Source organism: Felis catus, chromosome A3 (genome assembly GCF_018350175.1).
Source record: "Felis catus isolate Fca126 chromosome A3, F.catus_Fca126_mat1.0, whole genome shotgun sequence".
Lineage (NCBI taxonomy): Eukaryota > Metazoa > Chordata > Mammalia > Carnivora > Felidae > Felis > Felis catus.
The window spans coordinates 95983680-96010498 of record NC_058370.1 but is presented as its reverse complement, the minus strand read 5'-3'; the positions used below and the strand labels follow the sequence as shown (position 1 = coordinate 96010498).

Genomic DNA, 26819 nt, shown 5'->3' with positions numbered 1-26819 from the left:
ATACACGAGTTTGGTAATACAGGGCCAGTTGCATGGCTGAATTTGACTTTTTCATCTTTTCCATTATACCCCCAGGTAGAAGTGTAAATAATGAAGAAAGAGCTAGAGAGCAAATGTTGGGACAATTAGATCAGTCACAGTTTCTTTAGAAGCTAGATAACATACCCCTTGGCCAATTGGCAGTTTCCTATAAGTCTGTCAGGTTTCAAAAATGAGTAAGAGTCATTCATAAAGTGAGTTAATTCTGTTGTGTACCATGGGTAAAGAGAGGGGAGAATGATATCAGGGACAGTTCTGTTGATTTGCTTCTGAGCAATAGAATTAGTAGAAGTAGACAAGATGCATCTATTGCATTATTAAATGGTTCTCTGAAAGCAAATCTTGGGATAATTGAGTGGATCCAAAGAGAAGAATTACAAGTATTGGAAATTTTTACCACAGATTCCATTTTCAGAAAGATGGTGTCTAATTCTGCAGCAAAAATATGATAGCCTGTCTCTTCTTCAGAACCCCTTTGCTCTCCCAGCCTGATGCAGGAATCCTGTAAATAAACCTAATACATTGATTGAGAGTGAGACAGCTCTGAAATATAAAGCCAATGATTTCATTCAAGCTATCTGGTAGGGCAGATACTGATTTGTGGCAAGGGGTAAGCTAGTGAGTGAGGAACCTGGTCAGCTAAACCTGAACAAATTATACTGCTAGACAATATTCCCAACCTAAAATTATAAGAAACTGTTTCTTAAAACTTGAATACCCAAAGGATAACTTTGGCCATTCCCCTGTACCCATTTTAATGACAGATCACTGTTGGCACAATCAGAATTTGTTTTATTTAAAAATGGCTCTCCTTTATGCTTGTCCAAAATAGTACTGAGACCTGGTTTCCAACTGGCATGTTTTGTTAAAAATTCACTTTCTAAAGAAAGTACACTAAAAAGACTAAGGCTACATGGTAAGAATTTTTTAATACAAGGCTTAGGAAAACTTAGTCAATATAACTGTATTCTGTTTTGTGATTTGTACTGTAACTATGGCATTTCAAACAAGGTATGTAAATGAATATGGACAAATGAAGTCCTAACAAGCAATACTAATTGGCTACTTAGGAGGTGTCTGACCTTGCATTTGTCCTTTTAATTAAACTGCATGGTTTCAGTTCCAAAAGTCCTTGAAGTGGGAATGATAGAACGTTTAGTGAGGTAATAAAATTGCTGCTGAAGTAATGGGCAAAAAGTAGGGGTCAGGACCTCTGTTTTCCTCCAAAACTTACCACCTGAACCACTATTTAATTTCCGGGTCTTGTTTTTCAGTGACTACCTTATTCAAAATGAACCTATCTCAATTATTAACTCTGTTTGGGTGGAAGCCTGTCCTTAAACTTGAAACCATTCTATGCAAATCATGACTGAGTCTGGTGAGAGCGACCATTTCACTTTTGACTCTTAGTGTCACCTTGAAGCCTGAATTCTTTGTGACTAGATCTCCTGGCCTCAGTTGTGCTCCTGCCCAGTGCTCAGCCTTTCTCAGTCCTGGCTTTTGGGCATATCCCTTGCTTGGATTCACCCTCATGGCACCAGTGACTGAAACCTGATTCCTGCAGGTTTCTCTTTTACTTGCTTAGTTTCTCCGAAGCACATTCACTACACAGTTTTAAGGCCTGGTTGTACTATTAGATGGAGCTCAGCAACTTTCGTGCTCTAAGCCTTTACCAGGGCTGATGTTCCTAGCTTTATAACAGCCTTAAAGTGGACTGGATTTCCACCGTTCCTCAAGTTAGCTAATACATTCCTTAATATGTACTGCTTAAACTCTGAGTAAAACCCAGACTTGTATCTTTTCCTGCTTGAGTCTTTTTATTCATATTGGACATTCCATTCAGTCCCTAGATCTAGTCTAGGAGAAGTGGCCTGATTTTCAGTTAATTTTAAAAATATGACTATGTGTGAGTCTCTGAGCCCCCTCAGTTTTCTTTCTTACCTGTTTCAGGGATGGTTGTGAGACTGAATGTAATACTATTATGCCTAGTTGGGCTGCAGAGGGGCCTTACAGCTTGCCAAATATCACATTGCAGCTAGGTGGTAAAGCCAAGACATAAGCCCATACAGCCTAACTACAGAGTCCATGGCTAACCATTGCTTGATGTCACTTCCCAGAGCCATGCATGGCAGATGAAGCCACAATCTATCACATTCTATCAACCTATGCTAGAATAATTAATTCTCCCCATCTAATCTCATACGTGTCTGCTGTCCCTAACCACAGAACCAGGCTTCTCCTAATTCTGTCATTTTTTAAAAAATATCAAAGTACTATTTTAAAAACGTAACAGATGTTTCCTCACATCTTGTTCTATTACAGTCATGAAAAGCAAATAAGGGTGGGGGAGCTGTTTCATAGCCATTTCTATAGGGTTTTTCTAGCTCTTTTTCTGCCTCTGTACTAGTCTTTTCTTCTTAACCCCACTCAAATTCTAATAGATTTCTCTTTCCCTACGCCATTCTCATTTTGTGATTTGAACATAGAGAAAGAGGGAAGACGTTCCTGAATTGTGACTCTTCCATCGATTGATATTTGTGTTGTCTAATTCCTTATGTCAAAGATAAAGATTGTCAGGGGCACCTGGGTGACTCATTTGGTTAAGTGTCCGACTCTATTTTGGCTCAGGTCATGATCTCACAGTTTTGTGAGTTTGAATCACGTCAGGCTCCGGGCTGACAGTGCAGAGCCTGCTTGGGATTCTCTGTCTCCCTCCCTCTCTGCCCCTCCCCGACTCACCAACTCTCAAAATACATAAACTTAAAAAAAAAGATGAATATTTTCACGAAAAGTACTTTCAATGACGCTTAAAATTTACAGCATCGTCTGTAAGAAGATTTCTAAAACCCCATGTTGTAAATTTTACACCATTTCCTGAATATGGGGGTTATACCTTGCAAGAGTTGTTCAGTTTCAAAACACATAGACTTTGACACAAATGTAACTGTGTGACTCAAACTCTCCATTGAAAGTTCATCTACATTTCTGGAAATGCTGAATTTTCATTTATTCTTTTAGTCTATTCCTCCATCCTTCTACCTGCACAGTTATTCATCTAAGTATTTCTTTAGCTACTTACTATATATTTTGTGCCGACCACTATGCTTGTGTTGGATATACATACACAGACACACAAACCACAAGGTTTAATGCTCTCTGATAAGTGGTCTACTAGGATGTACGGTGCTAAAGGGAGAGAGACAAAATAGGGTAGGAAAATTGTCATTGTGGGGGTGATAGCCTAAACTCATTTTAATGGATTAAATATGTGGCTATTGGTGACTAGATGGTTGAGTGATAAGAAAGGAAACTTTGGAATTCCTAGTTAATATACCTGGGTGTATATTGACGCTCTTAACCCAGATGATAGAAATAAGAGGAAAGTGGAGGTGCTACAATATTAACTCTGGACATTCTGAATTTGAGGCATCTGTGTTACATGTCAGTGAAGTTATCAAAGGGACATACAGTTGAAATTATGAGAATGAAACTTTAAGAAACCACATGTTTTCTTTATATTGGTCTTCCCAGTTATTTCATGAACAGTGCTCTGCATCCTATAGGTATTTATGTCAATTTCTGATTTCATCTTCCCTTCATATTCATTAGTGTTTTCATAAACGGAGAATAAAATGCTGAATGAAATACTGAATCAATATTTTCTCTGACTAATAAGTGCAATACATCCAAAATTTTTCTCAGCATTATACTTTCAGGATCAAACCTAACATCATCAAGGAATATCTTAACTATTCCCTTGACAACCAAGGCTACTTTCTGTTAATTAGCAATCCTTCACCCTTGAAAATAATGGTGAGCTTCCTGGGGCCATCCAGCGATGAAATAAATGCAATTTAGACTTAATATCTACCTTTAAAAACACATACAGCATTGTCAAAAGTCCAAAGTAATATAAAAGAGGTGGAGGGAAACACGGTTAAATATATATGACACAAGAAATGTCTTAGGATGTTAATTTATGAGGGCCAGATATATAATTACAGAAGAAAATTAGGGTTTCACTATGTGTTCTGCATTAATCCATTTTAAGATTGTATACAGAGATAGAAATATAGTCTGGAAACAAATCTATTTTCAAAAAATCTGATTTTTACCAAAAAAAAAAATAAATAAATAAATAAACCATAAATGGTAATTCATGGAAATCTCCAGTACCAAGCAATCTGTCCTTGGCTTAAAAATAATGCAAATGACATGGGACTACTGGCTAAACTAAACAGAATAAAAGAAACCAAATTCATTTCAAGATAATTTTGATGTATAAAAATGAAGGAACATTACTTAATTACCTCAGAAATGCCTGGGGCAGGGAACCCAGGACCATTTGGACCTAGGCTATTTATATCTTCTCAAGTCAGATGTGATAGTGCTAATGATTTTGAGAATGCAAAAATGGTTCTGCAAATATGGATAGAGTCCATTTTAGCCTCTTGCAAGATATTTTAGTGGAAATAACATAGTATTCATATCTAAGAAGTATTTTAATGGGACTATACTATACATGATCAGGCTGGGGATAGTGTTTTGCAGGAAGAAAGTTGTAATGAGAGAACTGACAATAAATTGAAAGTAAACACTTTGAGAAAACTGGAATCATTCTACTGGAGCTGGTCATTTATTTATATTTAAACAGTTATCGCCCCAAAAGGAGTCACAAATTGCTTGCAGGAAGAAAAAACAAAAAAAACAAAAACCCACCTTTGCTACAAGTCTGCTTTGCTGTTAATGAATGGGAGGTTAGAAACCCAGAGTATTGGAGCCTATTATCCACCAAGAAGAACATTTCATGTTTTAAAAATCCATGAGGCTTTGAAAAGATATTTGATCTCCTTAGAAACTGTGATACATTTGAAATACCTGCCTACTTCTTCCCTGGTCTATATCAGTAACACTTTTTAAAAGGTCTAGCAAGTCCAGGGTAATAAATAACTCAAGCAAACAAAGGCAGGGTGAAAAGGTTCAGCCTAACCAAATCTTTCCCTGCTTTATTGATGTTTACACACTTGCAAATAAGACAACTCCTTTGTGGTAAACCCTCATTTCAGTGTTCTAGTCCACTCACTCTTCATCAAACAACAGTGAACTAAGTTAGCAAAACCACATTCTTTCTGGATAACATAGTGACAGTGGTGAACATAGGGCAGGAATTTGCCCCTCATCATTATGGTGGCCCTGGCAGGCATTATCAGTTAGCTGCGACACTTTGCTCCCTCAAAAGCTGCTGAGGCGCATGGAAAAAGAAACTTCTTTGCCTCCTTTCTCCAAGAGGTCACGTTTTGACAGAGTTGTTAAAAACTACTTGACACAGCTTATAACACAGATTCATCATGTACTATATGTCTACTTCTATATTTAAATGGAATTGTTTAATACCATTTTTTGTTTCTACCAGATTGCTGACAAGTATTTTTATCTAAATGATGGTCTATTTATTCTTGTTCCTATAGCTGATACCATAACAGGAGTGGTTTGATTAATGAAATCATTAAACAGAAGACATAAGTATTAAATGAAGTTCAAAGTATGAGGGAGATTATTTTAAATCGGGTGATAAAAATTAGCTGAATAGATTAACAAGTATGGTATCTGATGTGAAATGATCACCATTGGTATGCTGCAATAATCCTCCAGGAAAAAAGTGCACCAAACCTGGTAACATTAGAACACGTAATGATCTTTCATAAATGACAGCTACAGTACTGTGGGATAACTCCTGAAGCGTTGGCTTAATCCCAGGGGTATTCCCATTTCACTGTGGGATCTTGAAGAGCAAATGTTTTACAAGTCTAAGTAGTGGATCAATCATGACGTAGAGGATAAGAGGTCTGTTATTTTTTTCTGCAGGGCTACTTGAATGATGCCAGGGAGGCAGCTGGTGCTCTACAACTGCTGAAGGCCAGTTATGAAATCTGTATGTAATGGCTCAAGATTAAGTTGGCAAAGGCCTTAGGAGAAAAGCACTGCCATCTAAGAAAAAAAAAAAAAATCTCCATAGCACTGCTGAGAAATTTACCAATTGGCTCTCAGATAACTTTTTCAACTGGACAAATTCGTGTCTTTGTTTTTAATTCATTTAGGTAGGTAGTAGCGCTTCATAGTCAGCCAGTCCCCTGATTAACTGTCTTCATTTGCATTTTTTCAATTATAGGTAAGTAAACCTTGGGGACTCCCATGAAGGCTTAATTACAGTCAACAAATTTCGTAAATATGGCTTAGAGCCATTTTTTTTTCACTATTAAAGGCAGAACATTTTTTTCCCCCTCAACCTACAACAAGGCATTCTTGCTAACTTTGGAATCCCAAGGAGAAGTGGGAATATCAAGAGGTGTTGGCCCTTGGAAAGTTAGGAACACACATGTCTGTTAATCTAGGACTCTGTATCTCTTTTTTCTATGCTTCTTCCTTCTCTGATACTTCAAGATTTCCTGACCCAGAGCCTTCTCTGGATTGTTGTCACATAACAAAAGAACCTTAGGCAACAGTGGTGCCAATAGATTTTTAGGCTCCCACAGGACTGGGAGATATTCCTGGGTCAAAAGATCATCTTTGTGTCACATAAATATAGCACGCATTGATTGCTGATCTTATCATCTGTTATCATGAGCATGTCCTCACTACATAGTATGAACCTTGGATTGTAACTTGTCAAAGGACTAATGCTCCTTTTCACCTTCCCTGTAGGACAGCCAGCTAGTACTACCTTTGACTGATTTCCCTAAGCATTATCATGACTGGGAGACATACCTAAGACAGCCTATTGATACATGATGAAGACTATTTAACACCTTATGAAATGTCTCCTAGGCTCCAGCATGCAATGTGCAACAATTCAGAAAAGAATAGACAAAAGTCAAGGACCACAGATTTGGATGCTAGAAGACTGTGCTTGGTGAGTAAGCATAATCAGAAGGCCTTTGATAATTACTTTCTTTTACTTCCCTTCACATTCAACCACTAGGAGTTGTGTTACATGGCATTATATGTTGGGGAAAGTAAACTCTCGTCCAGCTCAAGACCCTCCCCTTATCATGGTGGGGGGGGGGGGCTTGAAAGAGCTGTTTGAAGCTTTTGTTGCTACGTAAATTGTGCATAAACAGTCTTTTTTCCTCAGGCGGTTTTGTTGCCTCTCCTCAAGATCCTAGACCCCTTTCCCAATATATTCTTACATATCAGGTGCGACCTCCTCTTCTCTCCTCGCCTTTCCATATTTTCCTCCCTTATAGTAAAGGAAAACTTGGGCTCTGGAGTTCAAACCCTACTTGGACTGATACTGGCTATGTGATTTTGAAAGAGCTACCTAACCTAGCTCTACCTCAATCATCCTAGAAAGTGCTTGTTTCATTTTTATTTAAAGATTTAAGTATTAAATGAGAGAATGCCCTCAGAGCTAAGTGTCTGGCAAATGGTAGGCCCATAACCAATTTTAAGCTTTTATTACTGTTGTGATCCATGTTTCCTTAAATGACTATTTGAGTCCAAAATGATCTTTTAAAATTATATTTCTTGGATTCTACTTCCTCTTCTTCACTTTCTCCTTTAAAGGTTCCCCCTGCTATCATGCATTTGGACTTTCTCCAAACCTCTTCTTACTGAAGTTACCGCCACTTTGGCTTGCTCTCAATGCCTCTATATCAGTTTTAATGTGATAGGGAATAAAGACATGAATAAATTCACAAGAGGAATAGAAAAAGATTAGTATGTTTTCTAATACTAAACTCTTCAGAAGGAGGAAATTATAAATCAAGATTCAGTACAAGAAAATATGGGGGTTTTACCTATATATATGACACTCATAATGTCTAAGAACATTTTGGGCTTGATTGGGGTTGGAGAAAGACTGAAAGAAGAAAAGAAAATGGCTATAGTTAGAGATATAGAGAAGGTAATCTAGTCTATGAAAGTGATATTTACACCTCTAATTTGAGAGGCAACAAAAGAAATTGTATGAAATATTTTCCCCAACCACTTACAGGACCTAAAATTCAGGCTCTCAATTTCGGTCAAAATTCCTTTCACCTAAAAACTGGTACCCTTTCACTAAAATCAAAGGCACCAGAAATAACAAGTATTGGTTGGAATGCAAGCTGGTACAGCCACTGTGGAAAACAGTATGGAGGTTTCTCAAAAACTTAAATTACAATATCCAGTAATTCCACTATTGGGTATTAACCCAAATGAAACAAGGACACTAATTTAAAAAGATACATGGACTACTCTGCTTATTTGAGCATTGTTTATAATAGCCAAGGCATGCAAGCAACCCCAGTGCCCGTCAATAGATGCAGTTTATATATACATGCACACAATAGAATATTAGTCATCTATATAAAAAGAGTGAAATCTTACCATTTACAACATAGATTGACCTAGAGAGTATGAAAGACAAATACCATATGATGTCACTCATAAGTAGAATTTAAGACACAAAATAAGGCAAACAGAGAACAAACTAGTGAGTGCCAGAGGAGAGGTGAATGGAAGGCTAAGTGAAATAGATGAAGAGGACTGAGGTGGACACTTATCATGGGGAGTCCTATTGAACCATTATACACCACAAAATAATGACACTGTTAATTATATTGAATACACAAAATTCTAGCATGTAACAGTTACACTAAAGGAGCCCCTTTTGGCTTAGGAAGGCCCATCAAACACTGAAGATCAACCTCCTAAGCCTGGTGCTTAATCTCCATCAAAACATGAACTGGGTTCCCTAGACTGGTTTTCTAAAGTTTTAAATGTTTCCCCACAAAATGATCTCTCCTTAATTTTTAGCCCACTGGATGTAGTACCTGCCATCTCTACTTAAGACTGACCTATCTTGTCATCTAAATCCAGCAAAAGACTCACAGTTTTGGATCTATATATTCTTTAGGGGTACTGTCAAGTCCTATCCAACAAGCTTCCAATACTGTTGCTACCTTTCACTGGACTGTGCTCGTATTTATCAAGGAAGTAAGTTACCAAAGGGTAGAATTTGAGAATAGATCTTCCTTTGAAAAAAATCTGGGGTGACTAGAAGTCAAAATCTAAGGGAAGTACAGTTCCTGAGCTGTGGTCTGGGAAGGCCAGGAGTAGGACAGGTGAAAAACAAAAAAACACAGTGGAGAACCTCAAGAAAAGCTCTACTTCTCAATGCTCCAAGTCTCTTCCAAAACCAATAATGCAAGGATGGTTGATGTTTATCATACTTGCTACCATTTCTTCCTTCACTGGTACATTTTAGTAGGCATGGCCAGTAAACAATAGCCCTTTGTCTTAGACATGATCTCAGAATTCTCAAAACACAGCCCAATCAATCACTAGCAATTCATGAGAGTTAGCAAACAAGATAAAACCCATTTAAAGAACAGGGCATAACTAGAAGAAAACTTAGGAAAAAAACATTTTATGAGTAAAAGCAAACATATAGTAAAGGCCGCATGAAGGCTAAAGAACAAAAGTAGTAAACTCAATTACATCTAAAAAAATGAGTTAAGGCGATTCACAAAAAGATGTAAAATACGACAATATGGAAGGGGGACTCAAAACAGGTTTTTTTTTTTTAGAATGTGTTTGAACTGGAGTGACTATCAACTTAATATGGGCCACTATATAGTTCATATGTTCTATATTAACCTCATGGTAAAAACCTATAATACACAAAAAAATAGTCAAGCATAAAACTAGAGAAATTCATCAATTACAAGGAAAGAAAGGAATATAGAACTTCAAAAACAGTGAACAAAATGGCAATACGTAGAAACCTATCAATAATTAAATGTAAATGGTCTAGGGGCACCTGGGTGGCTCATGAAGTTAAGTGTCCAATTCTTGGCTTGGGATCAGGTCATGATCTCACATTTTGTGAGTTCGAGTCTAGCACTGGGCCCTAGGCTGATAGTTTTTCTCTCTCTGTCTCAAACAAACATTAAAAAAAATAAATGTAAGTGGTCTAAATTGTCCAAAAGACATAAGGTGATGGAATGTACAAAAAAAAAAATAGTACTCATCTATATGTTGCCTAGAGACACTGACTTCAGACCTAAAGACACACATAGAATTTAAATAAAGAGAAGGAAAAAGTCTCTACAAGAGACTACAAATATCTATGCAACCAACATTGGAGCACCTAAATATATAAGGCAAATATTAACAGATATAAAGGGAGAAATGGACAGCGATAGAATAATAAGGAATTTAAACAGCCCACGTATATCAATGGATAGATCATCCAGGCAGAAAGTCAAGAAGGAAACAGTGTCTTTGAATAACACACTGCACCAGCTTAATTTAATAAATGTGTACAGAACATTCCATCCAAAAACTATTCTCCAGGTTATATAACCTATTATTCCCTAAAGCAAGTCGCAATAAATTCAAAAAGACAGGAATCATATCCTGCATCTTAGCCAACTACAATGGTATGAAACTAGAAATCAATTACAAGAAAAAAACATGGAAAAAACACAAACCTTTGGAGGCTAAACATCATGGCACTAACAGTCAACATGCTGACAAAGATATTAATAATGAAATTTAAAAATGGAGAAAAATTAAAACAGTCCAAAATCACTGGGACACAGCAAAAGTCATTGTAAGAGTAAATTTATACAATCCAGGACTACCTCAAGAAACAGGAACAATCTTAAATAATCTTACAAAGTTAGTATACAGAGGGAAATAAAGATCAGAACCCAGAAATAAGTGAAATAGAGACTAAATAACCAAAGAAAAAAAATCAATGAAATCAAGAGTTGTTTTTTCAAAAGATAAACAGAATTGATAAACCTTTAGAAAGTCTCATCAAGAAAGAGAATTAACCACCAACACCACAGAAATACAAATGATTGTATAAGACAGCTACAAAACATTAGAAGAAATGGATAAATTCCTAGAAACGTATAATTTTCCAAAACTGAGCCAAGAGGAAGTAGGTAATCTGAACAGTAATGAGATTGCATTAACAGTCAAAAAACTCCCAACGAACAGAAGTCCAGGACCAGATGGGTTCACAGGTGAATTCCACCAAAAATTTAAAGTAAAATGTTAATACCTATTCTCCTCAAACTGTTCTAAAAAAATAGAATAGGGAAGAAAGCTTCCAAATTCATTCTTCAAGGCCAGAATTATGGCACCAAAACCAAAGACACTATAAAACAAAACAACAAAAAACTACAGCCTGATGACCATAGATCAAAAAATTCTCAACAAAGTGCTAGTAAATTACATTTACCAATGCATTACAAGTATCATTCACCACAATGAATTGGATTTATGCTGGCAGTGCAAGGATAGTTTAATATCCATAGATCAGCATGATACATCACACTAACAAAACAAAGAATAAAAATTAAATAATCTCAATAGATGCAGAAAAAGTGTTTGACAAAATTCAACATTCATTCATAATAAAAACTCTCAACAAAGTAAGTAGGTTTAGTGGAAACATTTCTGAACATAATAAAGGTCATACATGACAAACTCACACCTAACATCATACTCAATGGTGAAAAACTAAGAGCTTTTCATCTACTGTCAGGAAAACAACAAGGGTGTCAAATCTTGCCATTTTTATTCAACATACTACTCCAAGTTCTAGCCACAGCAATTAGACAACAAAAATAAAAGCCATCCAAATTGGTAAGGAAGTGAAACTGTCACTATTTATATAGGATATAATATTAAATGTAGAAAACACTAGATTTCACCAAAAAATTATTAGAATAATTTCAGCAAGGTCACAGGGTACAAAAGTCATTTATAATAATCTGTTGCATTTCTATACACTAATAACAGAGTAGCAGAAAGAGAATTAAGAAAATCATTCCTTTTACAATTGTACCAAAAAGAATATAACTAGAAATTAACTTAACCAAGGAAGTAAAAGACCTATATACTGAAAACTATAAAACATTAATGAAAGAAATAGAAGATGGCACACACAAATGTAAAGATATATCATGCTCATGTATCAGAAGAATATTGCTAAAATGTCCCTACTACTCAAATCTACAGATTCAATGTAATACTTATCAAAGTATCAATAGCATTTTTCACAGAACTAGAACAAGGGATCCTAAAATTTGTATGGAACTACAAAAGACCCTGAACGGCCAAAGCAATCTTGAGAACGGACAAAGCTGGAGGTGTCACAATCTATACTACGAAGCTGTAGTAATCAAAACAGTATGGTACTGGCACAAAAACAGATCAATGGAAGAAAAACAGAGTCCAGAAATAAATCCACAGTTATATGGTCAATTAATGACAAAGAGGGCGAGAACATGTTAGGGAATATATTGGAGAAAAGACAATCTCTTCAATAAATGGTACTGGGAAAAATGGACAGCTATACACAGAAGAATGAAACTGGACCACTTTCCTACACCATACACAAAGTCCTGGAAGAAAGCATAGGCAGTAATCTCTTTGACATGGCCTTAGCAACATTTTTCTAGCTATGTCTCCTCAGGCAAAAACAAACCAACAACAACAACAAAAAGGCAAAAATAAACTATTGAGACTATACCAAAATAGAAAGCTTTTGCACAGCAAAGGAAACTATAAAAAAAAGGCAACCTACTGAATGAGATATGAACACCTTATCAGATATAGTACTTACACAATTCCCCACCAAAAAAACAAAAACAAAAAAACAATTTGACTTAAAAATGAACAGAGGATCTAAATAGACATTTTTCCATATAAGACCTACAGATGGCCAACAGATATGAAAAGACACTCAGTGTCACTTATTATCAGGGAAATGCCAATCAAAACAACAATGAGGTATTAGCTTACACATGTCAGAATAGCAAAGTGACAAGAAGTAAATATTGGCAAGGATGTGGAGAAAAGGGAACCTTCATGCACACTGTTGGTAGAAATGTAAATCAGTGCAGCCAATACATAAAACAGTATGGAGACTCCTCAAAAAATTAAAAATAGAAATACTACATGATCTAGTAATTCCACTACAGGGCATTTATCAGCCCCCAAAAACTAAACCAGTAATTCAAAAAGATATATGCATCCATAGGTTTATCATAGCATTATCTACGGTAGAAGTAAGATATGAAGCAACCCATGGATGGATGAAGATGTGGTATGATACATACAATGCAATATTATTCAGCCATAACAATGAATGAGATTTTGCCACTTGCAACAACATGCATGGACCTGGAGAGTATTAGGTTAAGTGAAATAAGTTGGATAAGGACAAATACAATATAATTTCACTCATGTGTGGACTCTGAAAACCCAAACAAATGAACAAAGCAGGAATAGACCCACAAATACAGAGAAAAACCTGGAAGTTGCCTGAGGGAAGGACTGGGAGGGGAATGGGAAAATGGATGAAAGAGAGTGGGAGGTACAGGTTTCTAGTTATGGAATAAGTGAGTCATGGGGCTGAAAGGTACAGCATAGGAAATATAGTCAATCGTATTGTAATACCATTTTTGTACAATGACAGATGGTGGCTATCCTTGTAAGCATAGTGTAACAGAGTTCTCCAATCACTAAGTTGTACACCTGAAACTCATATAACTGTGTGTGTTGACTATACATCAATTGAAGTAAATAAATGTTTTAGAAAACAGATTAAACACACTATATACATGATGGGCCATCTAAACCCCTCCCCCTATAAAAGGCTATGCTGTAAGAGTAGCATATTAATATCATTTCTCCCTCATTATCATAATTTGTCCTCACATAATTCATAAAGAATGGTATCTTAAATATAATGCAGAAAACTTTTAGACACATATGTAACTGGGTAAAATAATTCACTGTATTAACCTAAAATTAACTCTTCTTTCATTAGAGAAATGAGAATTACAACAAGAAGAAATGGATATCATTATTCAAGGATTCATAAGAGGTCTTCAGTATATTGCATAGTAAAACCAGTAATTTTAATTAACCTCATTTTAAATTAGAGCAGTTAATACATAGCTTTTTTTTATAATTGAATACATTTTTCTGCCTACTTTAAAACATTTGTTGAGTAGACATAGAATAATACCCTCCAAATCTTTTGCTTTCTTCCTGGTCACTTCTTTTCCCATTGTGAGATGTAACCCATTATCAATTTTCTCACGTATTCGAGTAATTTCCAAGCACTCACAGTGTAGGCTGTCACAGATTCAGGTGGAGGTTTCCTATCTTTAGTTCAGAGCACAACTCAATTAGTTGTAACCATTGAGTCTTTAACTTCCACCTAGATACTACTTCAGGTTCTTGCAAGACTTGTTACTTTAACAAAGAAGATTCTAAGCTGATCTTATTGACTCTTCCCAACATTCCAGAGATAGAAAGGTTCTATGATTAACCCTACCTCTCCCTAAAACCTACTCCTCCTATAGTCATTGGCAACACAGTTTTGCAACTGTTTAGGTTAAAAACCCAGAATCTTGTGTTATACATCTTGTTCTCTCAGACCTAGCCTCCAATCTGCCATTATATCTTGTCAACAGTTTTTGAACTATACCCATTGTTTGACCTCACCTTCTCTACTGTTACTACATTGGCCCAGTCCTCAGAATCTCTTCCTGGATTGTTGTACTATCTTCCTCTAATTTCCTTGCTCCTCATCCCTTTTTACCTTCTTTAGTCTATTCTTAAACAAAAGCCAGACTGATCCTATTCAATGACCTCAAATAATGTCATTTTTCTGTTTAACATTGTCCCGTAGTCTCGCATCTCAGTATGAGTAAAATCAAAAGCTATAAACATGCCTTGCCTATTGCTTGGACACACCAGTCTTGCCTATACTTTAAGAACTTTGTGCTTATTACTGCCTCTGCCTAGAATGCTGTTCCCACAGAAACTGTAAGGCTTGGTCCCTCATCCCCATCAGATCTTCAGTGAAATACCAACATCTTACTGAAAACCTTCCTTTTCAAATTATGACTCCATTCCCACCCTACCTCCCTAATTTGCTATTCTTGCCTTGTTTTATTATTTTTTTCATACAGTCATCACCAAGTCAAACAAATGTTTTCTTCTGGGTTTACTTTTCCCCATTCCCTGCTATATCCTGAACACCTACAACTGTCTGGAAAATTGGTATTCCATAAATATTTGCTACATATTATTGAAAATTGCAAATTTTTGGATGAGGAAATAAGAGATGACAAAGCTTGTACAAAGACAAACTTGGGATCAATGTCTAGCATAGTGCCCAACTCTCCATGCTTCTACCTATTCATTCTTCCATGGAAGAGTACTCAATTAATGATAGTGGCAGGAGAGTGGAATTTAGCCACATAATAGAGAAAATAAATGTTAGCCAAACTGCTCCACAAATCTTATGACCTCTTCCTCTTACTGTGCTTCATGGGTACAGTTAGCATCATCCTTTGCTCAGAAAACATCCACAACTTAAATCTTTGTGTTTATTGCTTTCTATGTATAAAGTACTGAGTTTTCATTATTAAAGATCATCTCCCTCATTAATAGTACCAGTATCTGTGAGGCATGAGTTGTGTTTGCATGGTGTCTTAACACATGATCCCAAATTTTTGAAAGAAACATAAGGTAGATACCACCATTCATTCTTTACATATGAGAAAAAACAATACAGATTTTTGTGTGTGAACTTGAGTTCAAAAAATTCATATCTGGTAAAAATGGGGTTCAGTCCATGTGACAAATAATATCCAGTCTTCTTTGACCAGTCAAATCTACCATAGTGCTTTGCTGCTCTGAACTCTATTCCTGGCTATTGGTGCCATTTATCTAGGGCTAAGCATGAGTTAGATGTATTCTTCCAAATTTTCACAAGTATGAGTCACATGACCAAGCAGTAATGAGGTGAATTTTCCTAAGCCACAAAGGGGAAAAAAAAGTCACACTAACGTTCAATCTTGCAATCATGATTCACATGAGATATGAGCAAGGTAAGAAGCAGAGATATCATCTACTACTCAGTTTCTTGCCTGCAATTAAAGTCATCTACATGTTCAAAAACAACTTGATTAAATACAACCTAGAATTTGGGGTGCCTGGGTGGCTCAGTAGTTGAGCAAACGACTCTTTATTTTGGCTCAGGACACAATCTCATGGTTTATGAGTTCCAGCCCCACATTGGGCTCCGTGCTGAAAGTGCAGAACCTGCTTGGGATCCTCTCTCTCTGCCCCTCCTCTGCTTACTCTCTCTCTCAAAAAATGAATAAAAAAACTGAAAAATATATAAGCTATAATTCTTCTTTTCTCTAGCTACCATAGATAGCATTTGCTATTTATTCACATATCATTAAAAACCTTTATTCAAAATTTCAACAACTTAGCTTTTTACTCTATGATGGACACCATGATATGACGTCAGGCTGACTGACATAAATTTTAAGAACCCAATATGTATTGGTTGTTACCGTCATCTATATCATCTGCCACAGACTATTTCCTATATCTCTTGTTAAATGACTAGTTCAACTACTAGGACCAGCAACATCTTTACCCTGAATAAAGCATAAGACTGCCCATCAGAGAAAACTGGCTCTAACCTTGCTTGTATCAGCTACTGACTGTGAAGGTTTTAGACACTATAGTAACTTTCAACTGTAAAATGGGGTTAATAATACTGATCCACTTTCACCAGCCATTGAGGTCCAAGTGAGAAAGTAAACTTAAAACTCTTTCATAAATTTTAAAAATGTCACTGTAAAGTATTATTATATAACTTGTAGATACCTTTGGGGAATCCTTTTAGAGTCTTTATCATCATTTATTGGATCACCTGTACAACTTAGGCCTAATGAACTCTGCACAGATAAGGATATCCCAATGAATGCCCAGGGTAGTGTGAGAGTACCATAAGGCCAAGCAAGACAAGAACAAGGTACTTTCAAAAGGAGGTAAGCTTTCTTCTTCCACCCCACAGTGGACATTGCTAGGGCTAAAGTATGGGTGGGACAGCCTAGTTAGTTACAATCTCATTTTTCCCACTTATGGTGAATAGTCAGGAAATAAGATTCTCAAAAGAAATAAAACACAGGAAGCTTCTGTTTGGGATTTCAAAACTGGCTGTGGAGTGCAGTCCAAAAAAAGATATAGGTCAACCAAAAACAAAGGTAAACCATTCTCGCAGTAGGAACTGCCAACTCATGCATAGAGCTGTCCTTAGTGATTCCAGCTCAAATTTGGTTACATTTACATATAACTAGTTACTTATTTGCTGCTTTGTCTTCAAAGGCTTTGTATGGATGTAAAGGTCTTATTTCAGAAGCTAGACTTCTGGATAAATATAAAAAAGTACTTTCTGGCTCTTTACTGGTATGTCCTCCACAGATGCTAGCTCTACATAAGCCATACTGGGATTTGGTACACATATCCCAGTGTTTAGTCAGTTGATTGAGATGCATTCTTAGATCAGGATGCCTCTCAAATTGACGTATAAGACCAGCCTATGATCAAAGTTGATTAATGCTTTCCTTTATTGGGTTAATATACTCTGGATTTTTTCCATATTCAAAACATATTGAGGATCCCAACCAACTAGAATTTTCCCATATGTTGTACCACTTAATCCTCACACATACACAAAAATAAAGTATTACTTTATCCTTATTCAATGGATGAGGGAACTGAGGCTTAACTTGGTAGCTAATAAGACAGTTACCAGTAATACAAGTGTGTGACTTCTATTTACAGGGTATTTAGGAATCTACTGCAGCTCCAACTGCTTTTGAATAAAATAAGAATAAAGGGCATTTAAGGTAGTTCCCCTGAGAAGCCAGGATGCCTCCCCTTACATGTGCCTGCCAGGGTTTGGCCTGGTTTAGAACCTTATCATCTGTTTCTCCTGGAGTGACTGTACTTTAGGGGAAATACAGCAAAAGCACCAGAGGGTTCTCTTCAATCTAAACCTGAAAATAATATTTCTTTGGTTAACAAAGAGACTCTATGCATGGACAACATATTGTAGGTTTCCTTGCAAAAGGTTGAACTATGTAAAAAAAAACTTTCAAAACCACAGATTAAAGGACAAAGTATCCTCAAAAGACTGGAAATGCATAACAGTGTTGCCAAAAAATCATAGAAAAATATTAGTAGTTCCTTTGAAAGAAAGCATCGAATCTATGAAATTGGAAAACTTCTTTGAAAAAAAAAAAAAGGACTCCGCGAACTTTCATGAAAATGACAACTTTTAACCAGTGAACAAAGATAAACATTAAAGGGTTAGAGAGAGTATGATACAGTATCTTGCCCCTACTAAAAATCATACTCAATATTAAGATGAAAGCTTGCTCAAGGCACAATCCCTATCTTGGAGTCCCTGTGAATCTAGCCTTTGACAAAGTTAAATCACCTCCGTATTTATTATAAGATGTAAAGGCTACCTCATTATCTCTTTACCTGATATACTAAAAATGCCTAGGCAAATTCTTCAAATGTACTATGGCTACATCTTTGAAAGAAAGAGTAATCTCTGTTATATCTGGAGTCACCACCTGTTAGAACTCTCTAAACTTCTTTTAAAGAAATTAATGCTTAGCTATGAAACAATCAATTTCTGCCTACAACTTGCTTGGTTTCAAGGGCTCACCCATTAATTTCAGCATTTCCAGAATTATTGCTAATATTATCTCAAAAACAACTGCATAAGTAATTTGAATTTCAAAGAGACCATTGGCCTTATGTACTTCTTAATATTATTTTAAGGAAAAAAATAAACTATTGCTTAGCTTTTTTCATATATAAAAAATGTAGTTGTTTGTTATATAAGGATTAGACAATATACAAAGGATGGCTAAATATATAATGATATATGAAAAGGATTTGTTTTAAAAAGTGCTATAAAAACAGTTGAATTATTTTAACCTCAATAACCTTGACTATAAAACGCAAGAAACTGAAGTAATTTTACCTGTTTAAAACTTTCTTTCAAGCAACATTCTCACCAAAATCCTTAATTGCCTTTGAGAGTAGTAATGCCTATGTCTATAAGACAGTAAAATATTTGGGGTAGACAAGAAGAGAGGTGGATGGAGACCTTTAAAAGGTATATGAAGGCTATGGCGTAAGGACTGTGATGGGTTCTCAGGAGTCTTGCCTCTAGGAAAGTGCATATCCAAACCCTGCTGCCATGCGGGGGATGGGCATTTGGCATATGAGTCTGGAACCATTTTATCTGTCATCTTCCACCCTTCCAAAAGAAAGAAATAAAAAAGCTCAATTTCAAATAATATGTATATTACAGGTAAAAGGTCAAGATTGACCAGAAGTATAGGTATTCAGGGGCAATTTTGCCCCTGTACCCTATAGGATACATTTGGCAATGTCTGGAGACCTTTGTCACTACTGGGGAAGGAAAGTTGCTATAAGCATCTATTGAGGAGATGGCAGAGATGTTGCTAAATACCCTACAATGGACAACCACAACAAGCCCCCTACAAGTAGGAATTATCCAAGCTAGGGTAGACTAAAATAGCCTAATGGAGCAAGCCAAAAGGTTTTCCAGGAAAGGGTCCAAACTGACTTCCAATACTGGGAAGCTTTCACCACAGTGTATAAGACTCTCTTCCTTTTACTTTCTAGACCAATTTTTCCCCCTAAGTGTGATCCATGAATTCTCTGCATCAAAAACATCTCAGATGTGGTTTCAGAACAGTGGAACCAGAACCCAGAATTCTCAGCAGAAATTTATTTGCTACCCATGTGATTCCTCTACAGATTGTAACTTGAGAATCACTACTTCATTTCTCTGTTGTTGTCCATTATCTCTTCTGCGTTGTCCATTATCACCTCTGTGTAAGTGATTCCTCTATGACAGACCTTGGCTGGTTGTTCACTACTACACATCCAATGGCTTAATTGGAGTAGACATGGTGAAAAAAACAAAAGGCACATGTCATCAAAAAGACTATCATCTTTTAGAAGAAACAAGATAAGGAAAAATAAAATTAGCTACCCATTTATTTAGCACTTGTCTATTCTGTACGCTGTGCTAAGTGTGTGCCACATATTAACACATTCAATTCTAATAACACAATAAAGTAGATACTAATATTTTCACTTTGCGGCTAAGAAAAATGGAGCTCAGTGAAATCAAACCACTTGCCCAAGGTCACAAAGCAACTACTAGAAGTCAGAATTATACTTGTGTTCTATTTAGTGGAGGGTATACATGGGCAAGAACTGCTACTCCATGCATATCGCTCCTGATTTTTCAGACTCCTCATGTGCTGTAAACAGAAATTGTTGGGGTAGGAGAATAGATGTGCCTAGGATATCCCTTTAATTTAAAGAGTGCCAACAGCTAGGAAGCACACTATTTCACCCTGTCACTTCTTCTCTCTATGGAAAACGGAAAGAGGGAACATGAGCAGTCACCTTGGATCAAAAGATGAACTTGAGAGGGGTGCCTGTGTAGCTCAGTTGGTTAGGTGACCGACTTCAGCTCAGGTCATGATCTTGCAGTTTATGAGTTCGAGCCCTTCGTCAGGCTCTGTGCTGACAGCTCAGAGCCTGGAGCCTGCTTCGGATTCTGTGTCTCCTCCTCTCTCTACCCCTCCCCTGCTCACACTCTGTGTCTCTCTCTCAGTAATAAATAAATGTTAAAAAAAAAAAGATGAACTTGAGAATAGAGGCCCACACTAAGTAGAGGGGACCATAAATCAGAAGGACTCTGGGTGTCTGATGATTCTGAGTTCATTATGTAGGCCCTGAACTACATATATATAGACTTACTCTGTGATAGAAAAATAACTGTATTTGGATGTTTTAGCATATAGAGCTGAATCTATATCTAATTAAATTATGTGAAAGGTTTTGTTTAAAATGTTAATACTATTATTGGGAATTAATAATTTAGGATACTTAATTAAAGGACAATATTTCATATCTAGATATAATTAACATTTTAATGTATCATAACCTTCATGTGGGAAAGCAAATGAAACCAACTCTGTCACTGTGGCCCCTTTCAAATTCCTTTTTGAAATAAATTACTAATTTGACTAATTCAGCTATTTTGAAAGAAATTCTGTATATTTCTATACCATAGTCTTTAAAAAGTCTACATAATATACTAGAAAAATTTTTAAAATGACAAAGGAATTAATTAAACTAGAAAAAAATAGTAAGCTAATGTATTAAGCACACATTTACATGCTTATTATGCAACAAATGGAAAAATTTAACACTCAGACACATTTCCTACCCTTATGGAGCTCACAGAGTAGTTAGAAGACATATAATTAAATAAGTTCTTACATTGCAGTGCCCTACTAGGAATGAAAGAAAACACATCATGCTGTGGGAAAATGTCAAGGAAGGCTTCTTAGGAAAATCATGGTTTGTCATAGCAGCACCTGGATGGCTCAGTATGTTAAGAATCTGACTTTGGCTCAGGTCATGATCTCATGGTCCATGAGTTTGGGCCTGAATCAGGCTCTGTGCTGACAGCTCAGAGCCTGGAGTCTGTTTCAGATTCTGTGGCTCCCTTTCTCTCTGCACCTTCCCTGCTCATGCTCTGTTTCTCTCTCTCAAAATTAAACATTAAAAAATGTATAAATAAATAAATAAACATTAAAAAAATAGAAGCACCACAGTATGTCAGTCACTAACTGTGACTTCCAGGAAGCTACTTCGATTCTCTGAACCTCATTTTCCTAATATTTTTAATGGGGAGGACAATGTTTCCTCCACAAGGTAACTGTTAAAACACATTGCATAGTGCATTTAAAATACTTAGCACAGTGCCTGGAAATACTGAGCCCTCACTGCATCTTAGCTAGTATAATCATGTTATTAACTATATACAATTGTCCTACTGTCCTTCTAACTGTATTACTATTCCAATTTATAAAGCAAAAGCTCAGATTAGGAATGTTGCCCAGTAGCACCCAAATTGTAAAAGACAGAGTCGGTTTCCAAATTCACAACTAACAATAACACCTTGCTTATAATTTTAACATCTACCTTAAGAGAGCGTGGTGTACTCTGTAACTTATTTTTTAGGTACCAGACATCAAAACCATGTGGCTGTTACTGTTCTCTGCTTGGCTTTTATTCAGGTAAAATGCTAGGCCTTATTCACGTAAATAATTTTTCCTGGCACATCTTCTAAGAACCACTCAAGATTATGTTTGCCTGGATTGGTGTGATAAAGCCAGTAACAGAGCTACATATCCTTAGTTAAAACAACAACAACAACAACAACAACAAACAAAAAAACCTGTAAGATTTTTTTTTAAAGTTCTTTAGGTAAACATGTCAAAATCAATTTGCTCAATTAATGGCAGGTACTGGCACTCTACCAGTCGACTGCTTCTAGTACGTGATAGCATCACCATCTCTGTCACAGTGGTTACTGCAATTGTCTGCACAGAGGTGAATATGGAGAAAAACAAAGTTCCCTATCACCTCTTGACCGCTAAACAAGTTCTCAAAAGCCTACAAAAGATTCTGGCACTCTCAAACAGGAGACCTGTGTGCAAAGCAGGTTAAATCCAGAACATACTCTCCTTGCTGTGATCTGAGGGCCACCTCCTTCCAGACCAGGGTTCATCCTCATGTCTTGGCCAAACGTAAAATACCTCTTTAGTGCCTTTCTTTTTCTTGCATCTTTGAACACTTGTGTAACTTTTACACAGACTGATGGGTATAAGATAATAGCTGTTATCCATGAAAAAAAAATAGAAGAAAAAAAAAGCCCTTGCAAACAACCGTTGATTCAAACATGTAGTTAGATAATTAATATTTTTCAACATAGATCATATAGATTAGGCTCTGTATTAGCATGAATGCTTAATTTTTTCAGTCATGATGTTAATGCTTATTTATACATTTCTCTTTCAGTGAAGCTCCCCTAATCAAAATGTAAAAGTAGCTAAATAGCTCTACCAAAAAATACCACCCAGAAATAAATATTGCTCTGGACCACTGTAGAACTTAGTTCTGGACTTCATTAACTCTTTGTATTGGAGCATGAAAATGAAAGATGTAATTTCTATAGTCTTAAATGTTTATAGTCTTATGCATTTCCTTCAAGGAGATATAATAGCATCACTTGGCAATTCTTTACACTTAATAATCACCATTCTTAGAAAGTTTTTCATACTTAATCAAAATTTAAGCCAATTTTCCCAAGAATATTCTTATATTGTCTTTAAATCCTATTTTCCCTAATATTTAATCTTAATATTTTCTTTTTTTATGAAACTTTTTCCAAGAACACAGAAACATAATGATTAAGTTTTGTTGCCTTGTAGAGATTCTGAAACTTGGGGTAGGATGGAGTAGTTATAGATTCTAAGAACCTACTCCCTACGATCTGATTCTAATTCAACAGGTCTGTATCTTAGGCTGGATTTTAGCAGACTCTTCCCACCATTTGCTGGGTTTGGCATGCAGATGATCTTTTGATCACTTTGAGAAACACTCATTAAAATCCGAATGGGTCAGAAAAATTTCGTTGGCATCCAGACCCCACTTTTTCCCCAACTTCTTTTTTTTTTTCATTCACTTGTTTTATTTTTTATTTTTTAAAATTTACATCCAAATTAGCATATAGTGCAACAATGATTTCAGGAGTAGACTCTTCAGTGCCCCTTACCAATGTAGCCCAACCTCTAACTCCATTTTTTACTTTTCTTCATCTTTCCATCCAACTCTGACATTTTCAGGTGCAGTTAGCACAGAATACATCTATACCTCAAAAACTATAGGCATTGTATTTCTCTTCTGAGCTAATCCTATCTCTCCTCTTCTACCTGGAAAACTATCTACTTATACATCAAGGTTCAGAAACGTATTACCCCCTTTATGAAGTTTCCTCTTCCCCCTTCTCTTCCGAATGCCTGTATCACTTTGTATGTATTTCTGTTAGAGTGATTATAATAATCTATTGTAGTTACTGTTTATAGGTCTGTTTTCCATGCTAATTCCATATTCATACACAGGTCAGTAAATAGCACATATCATTTACCCAATAAACATTTGTTGAATTATAATCTGATACTAGAACCACCTCTAGAGATACTACGAGGTCAGGGGAACAGTTGCCATCTTTGCAATTATTCTTTTGAGACAAACATAATTCTTATGTCTCTAACTTCCTTTAACACTTTATATTGTTTAAGTTTTACCTAAGTCCTACTTGAACTTTTTTGGGAAAAATTATTTCTAAGAGAACCCAGAGTTTGATCACACTACTTCATCCTTCCCATATACACTAATTTCACCTTTGAAAGGTATTTTCTGAGATGGTATATTCTAGAAATTAATTTTTATGTCATGATAGGAAATTAAGAAACATTTTACTGGATGATACAAACTAAATCCTTAGAATCTGGGATAGGTGATAAAGCAATTCTATTCACGGAATCCCAGTCTACTAAAAAGGTCAAAGTAGGAACTTAGATGGCAAGAAATACAACAAACTGCTAAGTGATGCTAAGTATACACGAAAGCCACCTATGAATCTACAGCAGCAGAGAAGTTTTCAAACATAAGTGTGCTTCTCTTGTCAATTTGGCACATCATGCCCAAATGAATAACCTCTTTCCAAGTGCATTGGGGAAGGAGGCTTACATAACAATGTGCAGTTTTAGTGTTTAAACCTGCTCAACACTGGCTGTCTGAGAGCAGTCTGACATAATTCCTGCTCAGTACACAGAGAACCTTCTGTTTGCTTTGGAAAATTGTCCTGCTTACATGGATTCTCCAGCTAGTGGGCATTTCCTCATGGCCATCCGACATTTCTAAATGATTCAATGGTAATATAATCCCTTTATCCAAAATGATAATCCTTTTCCACTTTTGTCAGAAAATCAGAATGCCTTAGTGCTAGAGTCACCTGTACCTAATTCCTCCCTTTTATTTAGTTCTCTTCCTCCGTTGTGGCTGTGAGTAATGATGTGACCTTTTGTGTAACTGACACAATGGCTGCCTAATTATATCTTAATAAATAATCTTTGCACTTCACTCACTTTCAGCCTCCTAAATTCTTCTAAACAGGTGTATCATATATTGTAAAGCCAGCATATGATTAAGGGAAAAAGGGCTCAGGAAAAGTGTGGGGCTGGACTATAGGCAAACATTTTGATACACTGCTTTGATACTTGCCATATCTAAACACAAGACCTACTCTGCAAGATTTACAATTCCATGGTCTTGTCAACCTGAAATGCTTCCCTGCCCTCCTTACGTGCAACAACACAAATCTAAACCACTGTGTTCCAAATGACTTGAAGCCCTCAGATTCTCACAAAAATTTCCCAGTGCAATCCAGTCTACCCAACACCACAGGAATGTATCTTAGTTCTTAGACATGTTCTGTCTTCACCTATAAGTTGACACTTGGCATGTATCTGGACACCCAAAAAGGCTGCACATTCCTCAAGAGCAGAAGCCAGGCCCCACATGTCTTTTATCCCCCATAACACATTAGTACCCACAATTCCCTACTCATCAACCCTTCCCAACACTACAAAGGAATTCCCACAATACTGCAGAAGTATTTTTTTTTAATTTTATAGTCCCAATGATACCTAAATCTGTCCATTACATAGTTGATAAGGATTTTTTTTTATCTCAATCAGAACAACAAAATTATGGAGTTAGAAAAACAAATCAGTCTTCCAAACCAACACATAGCTAACATCACAGGTTTGATATTGCCCATTTAAAAGAATGGGGCCCACTTGGTAACATTCCATCAAATATAGGGTACATTCTAAGACCAACTTTGGACTGAAATTTTCTTTTTGGTCTATACAATTATATGTCTCCTACAAAAACAATGTCTCATCAATGAATCAGTCTTTTTCCTGTAAGCAATGTCTTGAAAAATATATTATAAAACCATACAGTTTTAGAGCAGGGATACTTTAAGATATATCCCATAGATGACCTATCATCATTTTACAATGAGAAAATGGAGACCTAAATGATCTATGTAATTTTCTTGCAGTCACCTAATTAGTCAATGACAGAAATGGAACTATGACACCAGTGTTGAGACCCTAAATTAATGCAATTACTGTTACACTTCATTGTTTTGTTTATAGCACAATATACAGTAGTATTTTTAAATTAGAGTTTTGATACATACAAATGGATTTTAAAAACAATGAACACCACTATAAATGAAACATGCACATGAAGATAAACAAGTGCATGCATAATGCATTCCATGATAGACTCTCTGAATTTGCACAAGTGCACAACACAACTGTTCTTAACTCACGAAGTTTAAAGATGATTATATTCCAAGGGTTTGTAAAATATGAGCATTTCTTACCTGGCAGCTGTATGAGGGGTTGATAAAAGACATTAAACACTTGAGCTATGATTAGACATTATATTTTTCTGGCACTGAAGGTTTCCTCCTACCTGGGTTTGAGGGGATTAGCAGTTTTAAAGGAAGGTAGGCCAAAGACTTGAGAGGGATCACCCAACATATAAGACTTTGGCATTGTTACCCACATTGCAGTATTAAGTTGACTGTAGTTAATTATCAGCTAAGTATTCCTATTTGCTAGTTATGGCTCCATTTTTCCTTATTGTGCCTGAAATCCCTACTATTACAGTGACTTCTTTAAGTTAGAAAGTGTAGGTGGGAAAATCACTTGAGAAGTTGCCATGCTACTCTTCCCCAGGTAATGAAAAAACAGTATTAACCTTAGTGCATTTGAGCTGTAAGGAATGCATAATTTGGCAGGGCAGGAGGGAGAGAGGGTCTTGGCATAACAGAAAAGCTAATGCTGAGAAAGGACTCCACCTTTCAAACTGCCTCCAATTTTTCAACACCAATATCCACA

The 26819-nt window shown here is 36.2% G+C and overlaps 1 protein-coding gene across 6 annotated transcripts in view; it reads right to left on the bottom strand.

Annotated features, from left to right (window-relative positions):
* Nucleotides 1–26819, bottom strand: part of CTNNA2 (catenin alpha 2) — a 1116872-nt gene that overhangs the window by 3323 nt on the left and 1086730 nt on the right. For 3 of the 6 annotated variants that reach the window (XM_023251808.2, XM_023251810.2, XM_045054465.1), the window contains one exon: nucleotides 437–553. The exons of 2 other annotated variants lie outside the window; for them this stretch is intronic. In XM_023251808.2, the coding sequence (XP_023107576.1) occupies nucleotides 437–553 (117 nt within the window). Of the gene's footprint in view, nucleotides 1–436; nucleotides 554–19681; nucleotides 19862–26819 lie in introns of those variants that run through there. One more of the 6 variants, XM_023251812.2, reaches the window with a different exon arrangement.